Here is a 24059-nt window from a genome sequence, read left to right as displayed (position 1 = left end):
CATTAAAATTATTGTTGTTAATACCAAATCGATTGACACATTCAGAAATTCTATTGCTAATATTAAAAGAATCACTTTATACCCAAATTTTGTATTACACTTAGGTACTTAATCTAAAAACATTATTTGTATTTTGACTGGTGTGTTAATTATAATTTTTAAAAAAACGGGTATGTGAGTAACACTTAGCTATAACCCGTATCTAAGAACATTAGGTGTCTATAGAGTCACTGTGATGGATTTATTAAATTTGAATTCAATAATCATTGTACACGAAAAATGATTTTGAGCGAAGACGGTTTATCAGTCTACATAATATTCATAATATTATAGTTATTTGTTATTAGTATTATTACTAAGTACATTTTATGATATTATTGTGATTAAAGTAATCTATTTTACTATTATAATGGGCATTACAGTAAATTAAATTAATTTTTGAATAAATATTACATTTGAAAGTGTTGTTGTGTGTATATTATACTGTACAGTGTATACAATATAATAATTTACATTAAAGTCTCAAGTACCTACCTACCTACCCATGAATGGTTTTTTTGAAGTTATTTGTCTTAATATACACCAAACTTGAATTAAAATGTCTGTACAAAATAAATGTTTATATATTTATTTTAGATTTAAATTTTATTGACGGGTTTTTATTGATATCAATAATAGCCAATTGGTAGGTATCGATTGTGAATGGGCCCCTTATTTAGGACGGAGACAATAATTAATGTCCGTGCGACGCTCTTGGTAACTGTAACCATATGTTTTTGATCAAAACGGAAATAGAGCCACGTAGAGAGAGAATTATAGTCATCGAATGTGTTGGCTCTGAAATGCTGAATGCTAATATCGCGCAAATGCGGCGTTTATAATAGTATGTAGCCTGCTTAGATATATTTCATTAAATATATTCAACCACACGTCATCCTGTCCTTTCATCGTCACCTGTAAGCGGGTGTACGCTACAATTATTGGTATATAGTAATATTATATTGTATAATATATTAATATGATTTAAACTCGACTGTTGAATACTAATTTTAATCTTTAATATTATTCTCTAATTATCTATCATTATTGCGAAAATCAGGAAAAAAAATAATTTTCCGCTAGTAGAATAGGTATATTAATATACTTAGCTGGTAAAAATGTTTTTCGTTATTTTTGGGCTTTTAGCCTACGTCTTTTCGAATACGAGACAAATTAGTGTCTAAAGAATCCACCGGGGAAAACGAGACAGAACTGAAATGTATAATATCATTGAGTATACAGTTACTTAAAATAGGTATCTATATTATAATATAGCCTAATAGGTATACCCTAAATATATTTTATCGTATTACGTAAAAGTATTATTGTTTCCCATTTGTACCTCCAACGCCATCGTTGATTGCACCACGGTTACCATAACCATATTACCTGTATTGCGCGTCATTGTCGTTGTGCGCATGATAAAGCGCATTAATTCTTATCAACTAACGTGTACGTAGTAAGTAGTAGTTGTTCGTCGGGGAACAGATTATATGTATATAATATACTATATATTTTATTCACATTTTCACAAACGTCGGCAGCATGACCTCATGACAAGCACGTTGATTTGTTTCTTTTTCGGTTTTTTTTTCCGACTTCGCATTTCTCAATATTTTGTTTCCTCTCTTGGTCCCTCACGTTGACTCGTCGGTCTTCACTCTACAGTCATCTGTCAGTCGCACATATACGCTATAATACTCTTAGATTATCATTTTGCCCGAAGTTTCCGCCGCCGTCTGAGACGCGCTCGTGTCGTCAATAATAATATTATTTACCACCATCGTGTCGTCGTCATTATTATTATTATTATTATTTATTATTATTATTATTATTATTACTATTGTATCCGCCGTGTAGTAGTAGTAGCAGCATCATCAGCAGTTGGTCTTGTGGAATCGACGCCGCAGTAAAACAATAGCCGGAGTATATTTGCGGAACATACCAGCCCGTGCTGCTTGCGCTTAATCGTCTAGAGGTAACAATGTTATATTGTTACCGATTTTAACGTGACTAGAAGCAATTTCGAAGCAATGACTTTTTCGCGTGTCCCTGTCACTTGAAGTGCGCTGACAATGGACAAAAACGTTGTGGTTGAGGACGACATCAGCTCGTTGATCGGACATTTCGCTAAGGAGACGTTCAAATGCACAAACAGCGATTCGTTCGTAAGCAGACAAACATTACTTATGCTACTCGTTAAGTCTAATAATATTGTTACACTCAGCCTGTAGTTGTTGTTGATTTTGTAATTGATAATTGTCATTTGACAATCTAAAGACAAAAGAACAACGGCTTGATAGAATCTTTTTAGCATTAATTTATTGATTATTGGAAGCCTGCCAGATCACTTAAAAACAAAATGCAACAATTGCCCATTTTGATCATTGTCTTTACCATTTCATAATACCTATTGATTTGTTTTTGTTGGCATTAGTATGTCTAAGAAATTGCTACCCTAAGTAAAAGATGTTTCGTTTGATTTATGTTAATATACAATTTGACCACAATGTTTTATCTTGAAACACTAGATAATTTTTTTCTAACCAATATAGCTGGTCTTTGTATGACCTTTAATATGACCTGATATTAAACATTAGCCAATACTGATACACATTTTTATCATTGCTTGTGTAGGTAGTTTTATTTTTTAATAACTTGATTGCATATATTTGATAAATAATATTTAATTACCATAAATATCATGTTTTATCTGTAACTTAATTCATAATGAATTATGATTTGTTATGCGAGATAAGAAAAAAATGTAGGTACCTAACTTTATTAAGGTAATTATAAAATAACACGATTATTAGTTTTTTAATATATTATTATAAATAGGTACCTTATTAGTCTTTGATTAAAAATATAAAAATATTTAAATTTATCATCTTATTGTGTACCTGCCGTATGCTTATAGCCAACATTTTCAAGATGATTTTTTATCTATTTTAGGTTTAGTATTTTCATACCTACCAGAAGGGCCAAACAAATTGCAGAAAATAAAACAAAATTGAACCAATAATCAAAGCTATTATTATATTTAAATTTAAATTCTAGAACTTTAAATTTAAATATAATAATAGCTTTGATTATTGGTTCAATTTTGTTTCTATTTTCTGCAATTTGTTTGGCCCTTCTGGTAGGTATAACACTCATTATATCAAACAGTATTGATGTTTTTGAAAATATTTTTTTACATAGTTTCAAGTTGTTTAAAAAACAACACTTTTATTAAAAAATCTTATTTTTATCCTTATATTTTTTTTAAGTTTTTATTTTTTTGAATGACAACGAGTAGTTTATGAGTTATATGTATTTAAAGTTCAGACAAGTGGAGTAGTGGACAAACTCAAAGCGGGATAACCCCATACCACTCCACTCCGCCCATCTAAACTTTAAATGCTTACAACTCATAAACTACTCGCCCTAAATTTGATTTTTATGATTTAAAATACTAAGAAAAATTATTCTGCTTTGGAATATGAAATTAAAACTATGCTGTCATTCAAAAAAGTAAAAAACTTAAAATATTATTAGGATAAAAAATATAATTTTTTAATAAAAACTTTGTTTTTCAACAACTTGAAACTATGTAAACATTTTTTTCAAAAACATTAATACTTTTTGAGATAATGAGAGTTTTTCACTTAATGAATCACCCTGTACCTATATAATTGTTGAAAAATTAAAAAATAATTATTATTTCAGTATATTTGAAGTAGGTATATAAATAACCCTATAAACTATATTTCAAATAAGATCCGGCTTTGGTGGCGACCAGTTTTCATTTCATGACAGTCAGACGTTATCTCCATTACAGCGGCGCGTTATGGCGCTGCCACTGAACAAAGGCACGCCCAAGCGAACAACTCAGCTGCAGAAGCCTGATCTTATTTGGAATAGAGTATAGTATTGTATTTTTTAGTGAACCTATATAATATTATAAAATAAACATTTATATCAGTATCCAGGACCCTCATCCCCCCCCCCCCCCCCCCATAAATCAGCCACTAATATTATTTTAACAATATCAACTGTGATAAAAAATCATGAATCTTGATATTTCACATATTAATATCCTAATAATTAATTTCTACATTTATTTTATTGTTTTTAGGGATTGGATGTTATGGAAAAATGTTTAAATCTATTGCGTCTGGACTACAAATTTATGGTAAAGTATACCATATTAAAAATATATTTAATTTTGTTACATAATATTTATGTAGGTTTTTGTAAATATGATACCTACGGGATTGATGCTCTAAAATTCTAAAATAATGCACTAAAAACAGTACTTTTCCATTATCCCGACTATTGTACGATGCCGCGACTAACAGCCAGACTTGATAGTTTCATCTATCAATACACTATCCACAATTATCACAGCATTTGAAAGATATAGTATAAAACATAAAACAAATAATCACGGTTAATAATAAAACGTCTACAATTCTATTTTTGACAACCAATTTTTGGAAATATTTTTCAATATGTTATCGATTGGATCTCTTTCAATGTTTTTCTCCAGATAAACTCTGTTAGATAGGATTTCAAATTATGGTGTCTGGTTCCTCTATGGGGGAGATAACGGAATTGAGACTTGTGGTATTTGCGGCAATGTGATGATAGTCGAGATAACAGAATTGAGACTCGTGGTAGGTAGGATAACAGAAACGTACCCAAAATTATTAGCTATACAAAATTTTACGAACATTGTATATAGAAATATATTATTTTAATTATAATTTGGTGATTTAATGATGCTGAATTTTGTTCATTTGTGAATAGTGATCATAAAAGTATAAGGTACCCAGCTTGATATATTTTATTGTCTGTTAGTCACTTGGTCTGTATCGATTTTATTAGTTGAATGGTATTTCAAATGCAAGATAAGATAAGATAAGTTAAATTGTTTGTATAATTATATTTGTGGCAGAAAAGATGTGTGTGCGCTGATTTGATGTTACTGCATTACTTAGTACATGCTCATAAGATAGTACCACATTATATTATACTTTCATATAATTGTGCTTTTATACATGGTCAGTTGCATGAATGGTTGAGTTTTACTGCAGCTAAGAATATAATATGCAAGTATAGCTATGTGTCGGGTATATTATATAGCTTAGGGGGTTGTCCTTATTTTTCATTAATAATTTTTTTCAGATTTCCCCCCCTCCCTAAAATGGTTCGAAAAAAAAAAAATCATACGAAAAAAGTTTCATGTAAATTCTTTAATTATAATAGCTCTAAAGTTACAAAAATAGAAAATTTTCAATAATACAAATGTTTTTGATATTTTTAGACATAACTCTTGTAAAAAAAATTTTACAAAAATTTGTTAAAACAAATGATAGAAAACTAAATTTACAATAAATAATGACTTAATACTTATTACTTATATCTTTAATATATTTCAAATATAAATTAAAATGATACAACTTATACATTTTTTTTTTTGTGATCAGGATATTTTTTTAATAATCACTAACAACTTGTAGGTAGTAGGTACTGTTTTTGAGATTCATTTTTGGTTATTTTATTGTTATACTCCTCTATAAGTTTAACTCCTCTTTCTGCAATATAATTTATACGTGGAATATTTTTTTAAATGAACATAACTTTATTATAATCTTCATTGTTTTCCCAACAAAGACCCTCTTCATTATAAAATTAATAGCAAATCGTTTAAATAGTTTTTTAGTATTGACACATATAAAATCATAGATGTCTTTTTCTAATAACTCGTTTGCATTTTTTGAGGATATAATTGAATGTTGTGTATTTGAACTTAATTCTGATGAACAAACGTTGTTGTTTAGAGCATGAATCATGAACCATGAATCAACCAAACCTAACCTAACCTAACCGCTGACCTACACAATATAATAAATTATTAACTATGAATCCATGATCACGATTTATGAATAATGGTGGTATTTGATGATAATCGTTAAATAAGCGTCAATGTAGGAAAACATTTTAAAATATGCTAATATACGCAAAATAACATTTTGTTATTTAAATTCTCTGTTCTTTGAAACGTATTTCTGTACTATATTGTAAACTTTGCTATGTTTTACTATATCTATGATGGATATGCAAATGCCATAAGTCCCAAACTCTGATTATAATCTATATAGACATATTACCAGTGGCATAGGGTTTTGTGTGCCGTATTGCCCCTCCTTCATTGATTTTATTGTGCCTTATGGTATAATAATAATTAATAAAAATAATAGAGGCGTCCATGATTAGTTTGAAGCTCCTCCCCCCATCATTAGTAATCCCTGGCTGTAGTACTAAATATTGCACTTTATGTATATTTTCATATTGACTAGTAATGACTAGAGTTCAGGACTTTTTACCAAATAAAATAAATTTGCTTGTGGCTAGTGTATTATTATACTATATTAATATAATATAGTAAATTATTAATAATAAAATCATATACTATAATGAGTTTAAAAGTGGTTATTCATTTTTTTTATAGTAATTAGTCCAAGGCTGGGGATTAATGAGTTAATAAGTTAAAAGTTAAGTTAATTTTCACTTTTTAACTTAACTAGCTCCTTTCGGATTTCCATTAATTTAACTACTAACTTGACTTAATTGTTTTTTTAATTAATGTGAAATCAACTAACTAAATTTTCATTTTAAGAAGTTAGGGTAGTTTGTTTTATCTCATTTTACTTTATTACATTTCAATCAATTTTGAATTATTGTCATAAAATATTTCTGGTGGTATTGTTTAGTGTAAATTGTTTGGTTAAAATTAAGTAGTAACTAATCATAAATAAAATTAATAATTAGTAACTATCGGCAATCATTAAACCAGTGTTAAAAATATACTAGTTTTTGAAGATTGACATTAGTAGAAAACTGCATACCTACTGTACCTAAAGGCTAATCCTGGGAACTGTGTTTGATTGTGTATACCTTGTTAGAAATTATAATACAGTGAAACCTGAATACAATAAACGGGACCATCAAAAGTGTCAGTTATAGACAGGCACAATGGAATACATATCTTTTGCTGGAACATTATCATATTATACGTTTAAGATTATTGACTGTCCATTAAAACAGGTTTTACTGTTTATTTAATATTATAACAATAATTTATAAATATTAAATTACTATGCATACTACCTGATTGCTGATGATGAAATTATTTTTGTTCGCATACTAGTATGTGTTCATTTTCAAAAAATCAAAATATTTAAGACTACTTATTGAATTTTATAGATGGTCAAAATTGTATAATACATAACATAGTATTATGTAGGCATAAATATTATGTTAACAGTTGTTATTTATTTATGTGACCAAAACTTCAATGAAATGCTATAAAAAAAAAAACTAGAAATACTGTATGAACACTATCTGTATAGTTTTGAGTTGGAAAATATAAAGTAGACTAGTCTTATAAAAAATAAAAAGTTCAAAAAAAATTGTAAATTAATTTTTAACTTTCAACTTTTTCTTATTAGTGCATATTACTAAAAATCATTAACTTGCCCAGTTTTAGTAATTATAAATCAATTTGTGATTTTAATTACAATACAATTTGATAAATGTATTAACATTATATTTATTTTTAAATGTAAATAAATAAATCATTAAAACCCAAAACAAAATAATTAGGTATGACACTTGTTTTAATAATGTATTTAAATTTTTTATTCGACGCAACTACTTTTCAGATTATTGATAACAGCAAAGGGCGTATTAATGAGCAATATCCGCATAAAATACCAATTTTACAACATGAAAAGTTTCCAAGAGGTCCAAGAACTTCATCTAGTTCTGTTGATGACATTTCACCGAAAGGAAATTGTAATAGAAAAAGAAACAGTTTAGGTGCTCCTTCACCTAGTAATCATTCATCTCCTGAACCCTTTGTGCGATCTCAATCACCAAGGCTTAGTAGCCCAAAAAAGTCTAGTGATATAGTTGGTACTGATGTAGTATTAATTGATACTTTGATTAATGAAGCCAAATTTGCACGATGTCGCAACCGCTTTGTTGTACCGGTTATATTGTATCAAGGACGATATATTTGCAGGTAAAATAGTTTTTTTTTTTTGTAAGCTATATCACTATATCTCAGTGAGCACGTGAATCTCTTACTTTGCCTCCTCTTTCCTTTTCTCATTCGTCTCTTTTGTTGTCTGTCTCAGAAATAGGTCTGGGAACTGCGACAGCTAAAGGTCTGTCTTTTGAAGAATTCCGACAATTGGATAAAAAAAGAAAATGTGATGTGGAATTACTTAATGCTTGGAAAGTAGGAACTATTATTGATTTAATGGTTGAAAATGAAAAGAGGAAATTTTTATTATCGTAAGTGTTCATTCAAGAATATTTTTGGTGTGTAATATAAAAGGGGATGTGATCTCGGCTTTGTTTTCTAACAAAATATATCATCATACTATATTAATCGATTAAATCATCCAAAATTATTAAAAATTTGTCATAAGATTTACTTAAAAACAACTTTTCTATTTTTTTAAAATTAAACACTTAGATTTTAGATTCTGAGCGGAGCGAAGAAGCTAGTGATTTTACAATGGTGTTTATTTATTTTTTTTTCTTTCTTATCCTGTATACAAAAGTTCTACCAGAAGTAGTGCTTTGATTTCAACATATAGTACCTTATCTTTTAGCAAATTGGATCAAGATGGTACTTTAGAGAGGTCATTTTTCGACTTTCTCAATAATTATTTAATGCCACGGGAAAAACTACCGACAAATTACAAAAAACCGTTAAAAATGGGATTTTAATTTTTAATACTTTGTATATCACCATAGCAACGAAAAAAAAAATTTATAGTTTTAATTTAACTAGCAGGCTATAATAAATAATAACAATATAAAAAATCTAGACTGACAAATCGTCTCCGCTCAGAATCGTTTTTCTTATATAATGATATCATTGAATTCAAGTTTAATTTAATCCATTATACTTTGACCCGCTTGTAACCTAATGTACAGCAGAACGATATCCACTTACTCACTTTTTTTGTTGAATATTAACAATTTAAAAATATTAATAATATTAAATTAAAAAAGGTGTACAAGCGGGTACTGCTCTGCTGTACAGTAGTTGTCAAGCATGCCGTTATAATGAATGTGTTATATTTGAATTCAATGATAAATCATATTCAATCCTTAAAAATGGTCGGTATCAAATCCCTCTTTAAGTATATTATATTGTTATTATTATTATATATCACTAATATAAAATATTTATTAATTGTCATTTTTAATTCATATGTTAAGCGTAACATCTTCAGAAAAAGTAGATGATACTCAAAAATATGCTGTGTTCCGTATTATACCTACACCATACCCAGGATGTGAATTTTTCCTTGATTTTAAGAAAAACAATTACAACTCTGAAGGTTTAATGTTTAATTGGTCCGATCCGTATATTAATTCAACACTTAATGTGAAACCCAATCCTGCTGTTGATCAGTTGGATATCCAATGGAGTAAATACAAGGTTACATTTTATTAAATATTTATATATTTTAGATTAATAATAATTATTTTATTTCTTATAATTATTTTTATTATTTAAGTTAGTGGCCATGAGTATTATATTTCAGACAATACTTACCCATATTGCTCATCTAACTGTACCTAAACTTCCCAATCATACCTAAAGTATCAAATTTGTTTCTTTCAAAAACTTGCCACTCTCCTGTAAATTTAATGCAGGGAAATGGTATGTCATATAATATACACTAATTTCATTATAGATTGTATTGGTTTATCATAAGTTGGGAATTATCACTGGTGATACATTCTTAAAAAACTATTTACTTTCATAAAAAATCTATTTTTATTCATTGAGCATTAATTAATAATTTGATAACAACAAGTCAATGTTAACAAATTAAAATATATTTTTACTAAAAAAATTTTAATTCCAACTGAATAAAACCGAGCATTTAGTTACAGCCTATAATTGGATCACAGAAATCTGTGTGTATACTTTATGTGATATTGGAGATAAGTTTGGTACATTTACGTTAGGTTAGTTGGTATATATAGGTATCAGCGGCATGCAATAGTATTGAAAGCTGAGTAAGTGCCAAAAATAAACTTTCTTATTTAAGGTAAATTAAGGTTTTTTTTATATTGTTCGGTATTTATTTACTTATTTATAAATAAAATCCATTTGTCTATCTTTTTTTACAAATTCATTCGTAACTTTATCATAAAAATCTAAATATTTTTTGTTTTTATTAATAATTCTTTTTCAATAGATATTATCAACATGGAACTTAGTCTATCTTGATTTTGTGTCGATCTTTGAAATGATTTGATCTGTTTCATTGCTGAAAATGACCTTTCACCTGAAGCAGTTGTACTACGAATAGTTAGGATCATGATAAAATAAATCATGTACAATTCTAATATATTAATGAGAATATTATTCATTATTTTTAATTATAGACACTGTTTGATTACCTTATAAGTGAACTTTTTTTAAAGTGTGAATATGTGAAGTTCAAAACACATAAAATAAATTGTAAAAATACTTAATTCTGTGTAGGATATCAATAACAAATGAATCTATTTGATGTTTTTCTACATTTATGATGACATTGAATTTATTAAATTGTATGCATAATATATTACAATTTTACCATAGGGCATTAAATTAATAATTTTTGAATTTGGTGTTATTAGGAGTGGGACTTGCGGCAATTGACAGAAAACTACTTGAGTTTGATGTTAAAATATGTTTGGTGTTCATCAAAAGGAATATTAATCCATTGCATCAGTGGTTGGGATCGTACCCCTATGTTTATATCACTATTGAGAATGTCCTTATGGGCTGATGGTGTTATCCATAAATCATTATCTCCTAGCCAGATTCTTTATTTAACACTTGGGTACGACTGGTATTTATTCGGACATAACCTTGAAAATCGTCTTGAAAAAGGAGAAGATATAATGCATTTTTGTTTTCATTTCCTCAAATACATTTTTAGTGATGATTTCAAGACACCTACTAAAGCGTAAGTTGGACAATCCATGGTGATTAATTAGTATTAATGAAAAACTAATGTTTTTGATTCTGTATAATATTAGTTCCGCAGTTACGGCACCAAGTAGTCCTAAATATTCCTCATACATGAGTGAATTTGATTTAACTGATTTGGATCAATTGGATATTCGTTCACGAAATAACAGTAATGGCAGGTATGTAATTAATCTTTCAAATATAATTTTATCATCATAATAACTTAATATTTATATTATAGTAATGAAGATTTAACAAATGGTAAGTCCTATGATATGTTGGAAGATAATCATTCGCAATTTGATTTTGAACAAACAGCAACACCTAAACTAAAATCAATAAAAAAACCAGCAGAGAAATTTTTTATAAAAGAAACAATATATGAAATGGAAGACATTGAGGACATTGATGATGATGATTTTATTATGTCTGATGAAGTTGAAACAAAACGGTACAAATGCTCATCTCCTCGCAGGCGACATCGTTCAGTTAGGTCTCCAGAATTAGATTTTGATTACGACGATTGTGAAATCCCATCCAATTTGGATAGAACTATGCCAGTTGATATGCCTACTTCACATAAACATATAAGAACCTATTCAAATTCAAGTGAGACTGATGAGTAAGTATACAAAATAAATAAATTAGAAACTAATAAGTTACTTATCTTTGTCATGTTGATAGGTGGTCAATGGTAACTCAAACCGGTAGCCTGAATGGTAATGATTTGTCTGAGAATAGATTTCGACCTATTTCATCGTAAGTTTAAGTATTGTATAAAACTATAAAATATTTGAATTTGCTTATTTATTTGATTTAAATGTTGTAGACGAGAAAACAGATTATCTGCTGTTAGAGAATTGTTCCATAAATGTTACAGTACATATGGCTACAAAACGGACGGTCCAGAAGGTATTCTCAGCAAATTATTGTTTTGAATTAGACCATATGTATATATAAATAACATTTTATTTTCAACGGTACTATTAGGAAGATATATTGTGAATATGGTCAATTAGCTAGCTTTTTATATAACATGATTAATATCTGACATGAATAATACTTTTTTTTTGTTTATTTAAGCAAACCCATTTAATGCTTTTACTCTAAATTAATTTGTATTATATTACAATCTGGCAATATTAAGTACACTGAAAAAAAAAACAACCAACTATTCAATCTTAATTCACATACAGCATAATATGCATTACTTAAACTTTATAAATAATTCATATGGATAGATCAGCCCTTTCTATTATTTGTGTATCAACATTCCCAATAAGTTCGCATTATAAATTGTATATGCATATATTTGTATAGTTTAAATAATTTATATTATTATATTTGCTCTTGATAGTTATATTATCTCGTAGCTGATTACCACAACCAATAATATTATATTACATGTAAGGTAGAACATTTCATTTTTGTTTTATATAAAAAATTTTTAATACAGGGAAAATGTGTCATCCTTTTTTCTAATATAAAATTAATCTTAATTTATTTTAGGTACATGTAATTTTATGTATCCATATTTTGTGTATTATCACAAAATGTTATTTATATTGCAATAACTTACAAATAAAATAAAATAGTATATTAAAATTGAATTTACTTAAACTAAGGGTATGTGGTAGTAAAATTAGAACTCTCGTTAACACTCGCAATATCAGAATCACGTTTCATATTTTCTAATGTTATGAGTCAGGCGAGTAAACCCTAATCTGGGATTATGGTGCTTTCAACTTACATTTTACCTACATTTAATTATCAAGTGCACAGGGAGTAAATATATCGCTCAACTTTTGTTTTAAATACATCATAATAATTATAATTTGTTTATAGCTCAAATGGTAAAATCATATTTAAACATAAGCATATTTTAAACAGCTGTGAACCCTAATATCAAATGTTTTTTTATACTTGCATTCAAAGTTGAACTAAAATTGCTAATACTTAATACTATTCAAATGCTTATTTTTATAATCTATCTGATTAATAATATATATATATTTTTTTTTTTTTCAACCCGAAGGTTGGTTTACAACTCCAATTCTCCATTCTAACCGATTTCTCGCCTTTTCTTTGAGCTCTTTGAAGGTTTTGACTTTTGCATCGATTTTAATTTGTCCTATATACGAGTTCCGCGGGCGTCCTGCAGTTTTCTTTCCTTCTATCATACCTTCCAATATTATATTATGCAGTTCTTCCGGGTGTCTCAGGGCATGCTCAATCATTTTCCAGCGTCTTTCTCTAATCGCATCTATGAGTGTACGTTTTTCTCCCACTCTTCTAAGTACTTCTTCATTCGTTTTCCGCTCTATCCAGCTTATCCTTTCCATACGCCTCCAGCACCACATTTCGAACGCTTCTAATTTTTTCTTTTCGGTATCATTTATTACCCAAGTTTCACATCCATATGTTGCAACACTCCATACATATGTTTTTATAAGTCTTCTTGATATTAAGATGTATCCTTTTTGAAGTGAGCAACTTTTGTTTTTTACTAAAGGCAATTTTTGATAATGCTAGTAATGTATTAAGTAAAACCAATTTTCCATTATGCTTAAAAAAATATAAATATAGACAAATTAGCATTAATTGTAGTATCAATTATCTTGGGGTACAGACGAATATAAGAATAAGAAAATATAGTAATATAATATGTATAGTTAAAAATTATGTTTGAATGATAAATGCCAGTTGAATAAATACTACATGTTATTTAAAATAGTGCTTTTCCTATTAAATATTATAAAAAAATAAATATTATTCATTAAAATTATATTTATATACCTAGTGTTAATCAAGTTATACAGAATATAAAGAATATATTATAATTATATTGATAAAATGCTTAAAGATTTATATACTCAGTTCAGGTTAAGATTGAACCGCGGAAATTTAATAAATTGTATACTATAATTGTTTAATTCAGAGGTGTAATTTTAACTTTTTGAAAGGTATGTTAACTATAGGTAGGTAGGCCAATAAAAAGTTAAGCAGACCAATATAATATAATAATATAATAATTATAAAAACAATTTTTTCCCTCTACGCTCAAAAATTAGAATCTTTATATTTTTCATGTAATGATCTAATATATTTATGAATATAGTACTTATACCTAATAATACTAAGTTTGTACTTAAATTATTAAACTCAAAGTTGAATATCTATAAACACGCTATTGTACCTAATTATAAATATTACTTATATTTTGTTATTTATTCTTTTAATATACAGGCACCGGGTTTAAATTTTTTTCTGATCCCCCCCTCCCTCCATACAAAATATATGTACACGCCCCTGCATATAAGATAATAAGTGTTGACACTTAATTAATTAATGATACCTTGAGAGGATACTATCCCCACGTGTATTGTCTCCGACTAATAACTGTACAAAATACCATTTGCCTGTTAGATTGAATTTATTTATTATAAAAGTTAAAGATATGAATTTATTCTATGTTTGTATGTTGGTTTCTACAGTATTAACATTTTTAAGCAAGTTGTGAACAATATTACAATTTAAAAATTATTATAACTCGCTTAAAAATTTAAATATCATAAAAACTAAACTTACATATACAGATAATGTTCTTACCTTTTAGTTTAATATAATGAAAATTCAATATAATATTAAAAATAACACTAAATTGGTTTTGCTTAATCTTCTGTGCTGTATGTTATACGGTAACTGTAGGTCTTACGAAGGACATCCTTAGATCTCAAGGTGGTTCTAGTCGGAAATGTTCTTATGAGTATAGAATAGGTATTAATATTATGTCATACATGCCTATCTATGAAAAGTAAATGAATCTAGCGGAGAGGATGTGTTCACGTAGTGTATTTGTAGGCACAGACACATGTCAAGATCATATACTACGGGACAATTTATACCTCAATGAGACTAGTCTATCATGCGCACGAAATACTCTTCAGACTTGGAATAAACACTAAATTATTTAAAATAATAATAATATACATTGTCCAATTTATATTGTTCTTTACATGTATTGAAAACATGACACAATAATGGTGAAAATGAAATTTTAGCTGTTTATTTAATCATGGGCACAAGGTTAGCGTACTGAAGAACTTTATTTCTTAGTTCCTACTAAATAGTAGGAAATATGAACTGAACTATTATTATTTTTTAAATGTTGTTTTTGTGGGTCAACCAATTTGTGTTATCATTCCAGAAAAGCAAATTTTTGCTACATCCATCTTTACTTTGTCTCAAAATCATATTAAGTATAACAAAATCGAAAGATTTTAATTAAATATGTTTAATAACTATCAAGTTTAAATACATCATACTAATGGTTGAAATAAAAAAATTGAAAATCACTTCAATCGTTTACTATATGAGATTTGATTTTTATCTTTTTACAGAATTAAAATAAGTTTATATAAAGTGTCATCATTTTGTGATGTGTTTAGATCTTCGTGTATTACTTTTTGATCAACTACAAGTTACAACTTCCTTGAATTTTAAATATTTACACAGTTAATAATCAATTATAATATTACTTTATTTTTACTCAAGTGTTAAGGTATAATAGTATAATATAAATGATAATCTTGAGATTTTTACTATGATCTGTGACACTCATGGTTTAATGGTTTGACTCTTGGGTAGTAAAATTCTATATTTTGTTTAATTGTTTACACCATAAAAGTCCATTGACAGAAAATATGAATCTATGTGTGTATTATTTTGGAAAGAGATACACCTACTAATAAAGTTACCACATTCCTTTACGTTTTAAATTAATATAATTTTCAGAGCTAGTGTTAAGAATATTACTTGCAATTAATGAAATTAGTCACAAATAAATAAATTACTTATGATAAAAGAACATTGAAATAACTTTGTTAGTTATGATTTGCGGCTATAGAATATTGATTAATATAATTGTTTTGTATGTTAAAACCTATTACACTTTGATATATATTTTATATTATATACTAATAATCAATTGTATTTATTAAAAACGCTGTAATAACATTAGGTTAAATTAAAATATTTAAAAATCTTATTTTATTAATTTATTAATATATAATCTTTTTGTCTTAACAGGATATACTTCTATATTTCATGTTATAAACTCAAATGTGTGAACCAATTTTACTCTGTACATATTTTACAAAGAATGACTTATACAAAGAATATTTACTTATCATTGAGTATATTGTTTGATATTGATAATGTTTCTTAAATTTATTATATAACAATTTTTCTAACACATATTTATTGAAATCTGTTGGTTCATGCAAATTATTTCTTAGACATAATTTTTTAAATACGCAACAACAAACATTGTCGTATAGACATGCAAACATTTGTAATATACTTGATAAATACAAGTAAATAATTTTTCATTTCTCTTAAAAGGAAACTAAATAGTCCATTTAAATTTCCTTTAAAAATAAAATGGATATCCTTTAAAGCAACATTAATTACTAAACAAATCAGTATAGTTAAGGACTTTTTTTAATTTGTATATATGCAATAAGGACTTGTAGTCCGGTAAACAAGATAGACTGGACGGCACATTAAACGATCAATACTAATAATACCTTATCTAATTTTTTTTTAAATGTTTGTTGAGTGTACTAAAAAAATACTGATCTTTTCACAGATTAAACTAAATTAACTTGACCCTTTTTGATTCCCTTATTTTATCTAGTATTGTAATTCATTAAAAAATTTTTTTTTGTAATTTTTTAACACAACTGATAAATTATTATGTTGTAATCAAAATTGTTGGTCATTGAGTATCATTGAAAAACCTTCAGTAATTCACATGAATCTCAAATCCAAGCAACACAACATTCTTGTATTTGTTCGAACTATCAAGGTTCTACTTCATTATCAATAATTAATTCTTAATATAAAATTTACCTTAACCTATTGTAATAAAACATCAAATATTCATTTAATCATCTCTGCTATTAAGTATAATTAAATTTAGGTTACTGTCGATGTTAATTCAGATTTGATATTGCAAATAGGTGTACATATTTTATTTATTAAAACAATTCCAAATTTATAATCAATTTTTAAATGAAATGTAAGATAATAATAAATAATTTATTTTGTAGCCTACTTAAAAAATATTTTACCTGTTTGGCTATTTGTAATTGTAAAAGTATAAAAATGTATTTTATATTGTTCAAAATGATTAATGGATGCGTTTTATAAGGTTAGAATTTGTTAAAACTATTGTTTCCTAGCAAATTGTGATTAGAGAATAGTTAAATTACGGCCTTAATATGAACTAACATGCCTTTGGTCAGGTAAAATAATGTAATTTGGTCAAAAGTTTTTCTATTGGATATGTTTTTTATTTTGTGTAAATTTTGGAATAATCATAAATATTATGTAAAGAAATAATGTCATTTAATCATACATTGTACATAGTTTTCACCACCAATATATGATGAGTTTATTTTTATTTTTGTTCATCTTGGTTATTACAGCAATATTGATGAATCAAATAGGCTGTCACCTTTCCTGCCTAAATGTGAATTTGACTTTGACTTTAACAGGTATAAGTTTAAGTTATAGTTATAAGAAAAATAATCATAATAGGCTGTTTTAAAATTTTTATAATTAATATATTGTTAAGTTCCGAAATTTACACGACTGTTTACTACTGTAACTTTTACTATCATAATATTATCCAATAAAAAATATGTTTGTATAAAAATAAATATATTGTAATATGTAATATTTAAGAACATTTTTTATTTGATTTTTTTTTTTTGGGGGGGGGGGGGGGGAGATTTGGAAATGTACGAATATTATGTACTTAAAGTTAATTTATTAGATCTTTGTATGGTCTTGAACTGCACATTTAAATTATTGTGACTCATTAGTTTTTAAATTTACATATTTGTGATATGCAATAGCATTAATATACATAAAAATCGCAACAAACGTGGACACCAAAATCGTTTAAATTGGACTTATATAACTGTGTTCATATAATTAAGTACTTGATATTTATAATTATGTAATATTAGCTCAATGATTGGAATGTTATAGATGTACGTTTCGTGTAATTTTTGATTTATACACGTGTAAACTGTAGGGTTTCCAATTTTAGTTTAAACTGGTATATGGTAAACACTGATGAATAATTATGTTAAGATTGTTATTCTAGAACTTATTTTTATGTAATTTTATTATATCTTTTTTTTTCCTTTAATTGTTGATGTTATAAAATGTATCAATGTTTATAACATTTCATAATAATGTATCTTCTAAAAAAATAATAAGTGTGTTTTATTTATTTCTTAATGTGGTTTTCAGCTTTACATTAATTTCTCAATGTAAAATTTTAATGCTGATATTTACGGGGAGAAATAAAAATCAGTTGTTTGTATACTTAATTACTCGTAAAATATTTAATATATAACTGAACATCCATGTTTTCTTAATTTTGTCATACCTAAAATCATATTTATGCAGTTATAAAATTATAAATTATAAGTCAAATAACTACATATTTTAACAACATTTTTCCTGTATAAAAATTAATGAGTCATAAAATAAAACACAAATCAAACTTATAGTTGAATAATAATTTAATATATGAAGGAATAATATTACACTCTTAAATATCATTACATTTTAATACTAAATATAAATATATAATACCCTAAATGCTACATGATGTGCTTTCGAATACTACAGAGTATGCGAGTGCAAGCGACAGTTAATCAGTTGTGGAAGACGTGTGTGAATAGTTTCATTAGGGAAATCGGAAACGTAAAAATAGGATAAAAATATTCTGAACGTTATAGTATGTGCTTGATTTTAATTATTATTGATATGTATTTGAAAATTAGTTACAGTAAAACACCCTTATAACAGAATCACTCTGAACCACTGGTTTTTCCATTAAAAGGAGACTAAAATATACAGGATATAGGTTATACAGGACTGTTGCTGTTTTCAGTAATAAGGAGATTTTTTTTGTAGAGGGAGTCCATTTGTTATAAGGAGGTTTTACTGTATATATTATGTCTATTAATTGAATGCAAACTGGCATTTATACATAAGAACAGACTAGAGATTTCTTTTGAAGCAATCATAAAAAATTTAATTCCAAGTACACCGTTCAATCCCATGTATTTATTTACAAGATTTTTGTTCAATGTTTTTGTAGCATATATCGCATTTAACGTAACAGCACCAAACAAATTTGCAATTGCAGTGTTCTTCTTCCTTCACAACCTGAGAAACACAAAAAAAAAATTTTATCCACATTATAAAATTCTTACACATTTAGGTATTACCTCAGTGATATAACCACGACCACAACATAGCTTATTACAAGAATCTGGTCCAGTTGATGTAATATTGCACTTACGCCCTTCTGTACCAAGTACTCCGTTTTCAAAGTCTTGCTTACAATAGTTCGGAGACTTTTGTATATGCACCAATTCTTTTGATTCAATTAACATTCGTTTCTTTAGTCTCTTTAAAGCTCTGGGCTCTCTTTTCTTGTGTATTGTACTATTTTTCTTTTGTGAATCGTTCACAGCATGATTTATCTATTATCATGAATAATGCAAGTTATTAACAAATATGACAAAAAAAATTCATCTACAACATACAAGAATAGCTTTTCCATATTTTTGTTTAAGTTCATTGCCAATCTCATTGAACGATGGCATAAATTTCCAACAGGTTTTTAGTTCACATGATCCTGACACACCATGACAACGACAATGCATTTTCATTAATGACATTACAATCTGAAAACAGTACAACTTTGATAAATTAACTTTTAACTGCAGATTAATGTTCATTAATGTATAAGCAATAAAATAAATAAATACCATTGTATAATTTTTCTGACAAATACATTAGGTGTAAACCAATATGAACATTTTGTAAAGGAATCTCACTAACCAGTGCCAAGTTTTTAATCTAGTTCTCAAAACCTTATACCATTACTTATCATAATATTAATAAAATAAAAAAAAATAGTTACATTTTCATTAATCTTTGTGATTGATATAAAATATAGATAAGTTCTGTTTATTGCTACCTAGGATAATATTACGTACAGGAAACATGATAAAAACAAAATAATAATCGCCTGTATTACCTGTCTGCCTACTTCATTGTTGTGCAAGTTCATTTTGAGGCGATTGGACCAGATTCTCTTCTGTTTTGTGGTTTTGAAATTATCTGGGCGATTGGGTTCAGAACCATCAACAAATTTTCGAGAGAATTGCAATCCAAAACGCAAATTATCACTAAAATTTAAAATTATATATATTGTGATTAGATTTTCAGGTAATAATAAATTTCCTGGCCGTGTTATGTTGGAAATGGGACTTTTTCAAAATGCAATAACAAATTTTAAATGGCTCTCATTTAATGAATTTTCAAAAATAGATTTTGCTATACTATTTATAAAAAAATTCAAGTTATGGAGGCATACACATTCCAGGATAGTTAAAATATTTCCATAAATGTATAAAATATAATTTAATGTTACCGGAAAAAATGAACACTGTATATACATATATTACTATATTTAATTAAGCACTAAGTTATTATTTTAAACTAATAATATTTACCTGCAACCTCCCCATTTCCATCCTTCAGGTGTCGTTTGACCATGTTGCATAGAGTCGCAACTGCATTCAGTTAATCTACCGGAACTGCATGCATTTGTAATTGAATACACTACTCCTGCACTGGTGATAGCATATATGAAAGCTGTCTCTTTACTACCTACACAAGTACATAACAATAATTATTAGTTATGAACTTTTTTTCTAACTTTTCTCGTCTTATTTTAATGTATATTCATTATTTTACAATCATACATTTATTTTTATTTCAATGTGACAATGTGTTTTATACATTGATATTAAACATATGGATGAGTTATTGTAAAAATCTCTAAGGCATAGAGGCATATGGACAAGGTGTAGTACAATTTGAGCATACATTTTAATATTTTATTATAATATATTTTATAATGCATATATCATAATAGTATGTTTGTGGAGTTCATGGAATTTTATTTTGCCATGATAGTGTAATAAAACTAAAAACATAAATTGTGTGTACCACTACACCAATTTTATTCATCTAACAAAAATATTGTGTATAATAACTAAATACATTAGTAGGTTAATATATCTATGACACATGTCGTGTTTATTTAATATTAGGATTAGTGAACCCACACCAGCTCTTGGATGCAGAAAAACCCATATATTTATAATAAGTTGCTGTCAAATAAAACCTGCCCCCTCAATAATCTAATCGGTAACAGTATATTTAGTATTACCTGTTTACTGTAATGCTATGTTTAGTAATATGTAGATATTTGATGTGCACTGTGCCATGAAATATTAATATGAGACATTATTATTATTAATTTAATTTTTATCAATATCGATAACACAGTTATTAATTTACAATTAGAATGTATATTGATGTGTTATTAAAAATTAGGGGCACTGTAAAAGTATTAAAGCACTAATAACTTTTCCAGGTTCAACCAGAAATTTGAGTCTGTATGTATGTAAGTCTGTAAGTCTGTATGTGCATGTCTATGCCATCAACTTAAACATTGTTACATACATTTTCTCTATTTAAAATATGTTGGTTTTGTTTTCACTCGGAAGCTTCTGTGCAAGCTAGGACCAAGGCAACCAAACAATTATTTAATTAATATCAAAATTGTAACAATTGTTCATATATTATTGTTTTCCAAACATCTTTTTACACACCAAAGTATGAACTAGATTCAATTTGCTACCAGAAACTTCCCTCAAAGTTGATGATTGAAGCAGTTATTCTATAGAAAAGTGTCTTCAGACACAAAAATAAAAAGTACATAACTGTAAAATTAATACTTTCATCATTCCACTCAAAATCTAAAAGGTAATATCACCCATAATATAGAATTTTAATTGCATAACTTAATTAAAGTTATTTACTGTTTATGATATTTAATGGCCTACAATGTTACAAATATTGATAAAGTAGCATTATTTTATAAAAATATGGCAGTTATAATGAATAATCAGTAGTTATTAATTATTGTTGAAAAAAGTTGTATTTTAAGGTATTTAATATCAAATTAAAAGATAAGGAAAAGCTATTTCACTAATATATTAATAATTCATTTACCTGTAAAAAAAAACAAATCGATGCAAAAATAAGTTTTAACTTATGAGCTTGATGCTCATTATAATTCAAATATAATCAATGCTATCAAATGTTTAAAATTATTAATTCCAAACCTTTGTCCAGTGTAGGACCGAATACACTTTGTTCATTTTCCATAACTGAACAATTCCATCGTTCATGACGAAATTGAAGTTGACACTGTTCGATGGCTTTTTTAGCTCCATCGGAAACTGAGTATATAGCATTTGGATGTTTCATGCACACATCCACCTGTTTTGATGCTAACCCAGGTAAAGCACTACAAACAGCTCGGGCTTGAACTATTTCGGGATCCTCGATCTCTGAGCCTGGTGATGCTTGTTGTTGTTGAAGAGGCGGTGGTATTCCTATTATACCTAAATACCTATAATTTAAAATTAGTTTAAAGTTAAGAAACTATATAAAAGTACTAAAAATAACTAATTACAACAAAAAGGGACTAATTATCAACTCTATGGGTTAATTTGTGTATGTATTTATATGAAAGTAAATACTGATTCTGAGGTTTTTTATACATACACGTTATGTATAACTACAAGCCATTATATGAAAATACTTAAACTTACAAAGAATACACTACAAACAAAAATGTAAAAATAATAAAATAAGCTATTACGAGTTACTTTTGAAAGGAAACCTAGTTCACAGTACCTTTTGGAGGCATACATGACTGTTGGTATATAAATCAAATACACAACATGTTATAAAAAATGTACTACAATATTCGAACAAAAAATACAATTCAATTAAAATATTCAATTTGTTCAAAAATATTGAAAGCATTTTAAGTCGTACTAAATAAATTATTCAAAAAATGCTAAATGTCACAATAGTAAAAACGAAAATAACGACACTCAAACTACATAACACAATATTTAGCAAACACAATAATGACTACAATCACTTGCCAATGGAGACTAGCTAATAAAATGACTTACATCCAATTTGGACTTGCAGATAACGCAAACGGCAGAAACAACACAATCAGTTGAATGAAACTCATCACATTTCTCATACTGGCCAATGTTACAGATAATATAAGAATCGATGTACTCGATATGAATTGTAGAGAATTTGTATAGATTAACCGAATAGCATTGTCATCCTAGTATAAACTATGACATACGAGAAGGGCCATCGAAAAACCAAACAGTCACCAAGCCGGGACACCTAGATGACAGTTGCGGATGTATGTTACCTACGGACGTATATAAGCCGATCGTTGTAATTGTTTGGAATGCATTCATGGTACCAAACGATTACATGGCGCACTTACTGCGTTCGTATGAGCGATCATCAACATTGTAATTGCGCTATGATCGACCGTTAAGAAGATCTAACGGCACGCAAGTTGCTGGGTGACGGGATGTGGGATGCAGACCACGACTAGATGTTATTCTCCAGGTCCAGGTAGAGGGAAAAATGCAAAACGACGAAAGACCGACGGACTGCTGCTGGATAGCAACTGTAGACAGTTTAAACTTTGTAGTAGCGACAAGAGAGTGCAGTGACAAAGTGCTCGATAAACGATATTATTATTATTATTATTATTATTATTACTATTATTACTATCGCCGAGCTGTTATTATTATTAATTACTAACGTACGAGTGATAAGAAATTGTCCAAAAAATGATAAGGACCAGAGAAATGATAAGGTCTGAAATTCGGAAAAGCAGTACCAACGGACTGAATCAAAATTACCATATTAATTACATTTATATTCAGTTCACGATGTAGAGGAGATAAGGCGACAA

General features: G+C 27.6%; 2 protein-coding genes across 5 annotated transcripts; one reads left to right on the top strand and one right to left on the bottom strand.

The window, feature by feature from the left end:
• The first annotated feature begins 1510 nt into the window (after positions 1-1510).
• LOC132951778 (myotubularin-related protein 14) lies at positions 1511-17549 on the top strand. Its single transcript, XM_061024126.1, is given in 11 exon segments — positions 1511-2207; positions 4160-4216; positions 7752-8114; positions 8204-8388; positions 9328-9550; positions 10747-11078; positions 11152-11262; positions 11325-11705; positions 11768-11842; positions 11913-11995; positions 15484-17549. Coding segments are annotated over 11 exon segments (2022 nt in total). The 5' UTR covers positions 1511-2114; the 3' UTR covers positions 15603-17549.
• Positions 17550-18666: 1117 nt separating this feature from the next.
• LOC132949481 (protein Wnt-16-like) lies at positions 18667-23853 on the bottom strand. Of its 4 annotated transcripts, none has more exons than XM_061021566.1 (8): positions 23580-23853; positions 23242-23501; positions 22378-22667; positions 20695-20851; positions 20217-20367; positions 19720-19860; positions 19399-19656; positions 18667-19336 (listed from the first exon to the last, which is right to left on the bottom strand). In XM_061021566.1, the coding sequence occupies exons 2-8, from the start codon at positions 23316-23318 to the stop codon at positions 19235-19237; spliced, it is 1176 nt and encodes a 391-aa protein (XP_060877549.1). In that variant the 5' UTR covers positions 23319-23501; positions 23580-23853; the 3' UTR covers positions 18667-19234. The 4 variants fall into 4 exon arrangements, with proteins under 4 accessions (XP_060877549.1, XP_060878274.1, XP_060876771.1 ...); XM_061022291.1 differs by having other exon boundaries at positions 23242-23473; XM_061020788.1 differs by having other exon boundaries at positions 23242-23853.
• Positions 23854-24059: the final 206 nt, after the last annotated feature.

This window comes from Metopolophium dirhodum, chromosome 1 (assembly GCF_019925205.1).
Source record: "Metopolophium dirhodum isolate CAU chromosome 1, ASM1992520v1, whole genome shotgun sequence".
NCBI lineage: Eukaryota > Metazoa > Arthropoda > Insecta > Hemiptera > Aphididae > Metopolophium > Metopolophium dirhodum.
Note: the sequence above shows the minus strand (reverse complement) of the source record. Positions and strands in the feature narration are given on the sequence as shown.

Bases quoted from the DNA above. Each gene is read 5' to 3' on its own strand.
- LOC132949481 (XM_061020788.1), bottom strand. From the start codon at position 23,318: ATGAGAAATGTGATGAGTTTCATTCAACTGATTGTGTTGTTTCTGCCG. The intron at 22,668-23,241 runs GTAAGTCATTTT...TTTAAATTATAG, and splicing joins TCTGCAAGTCCAAATTGGAT to GTATTTAGGTATAATAGGAA. The intron at 19,657-19,719 runs GTATGTTGTAGA...TCATGATAATAG, and splicing joins AATATGGAAAAGCTATTCTT to ATAAATCATGCTGTGAACGA.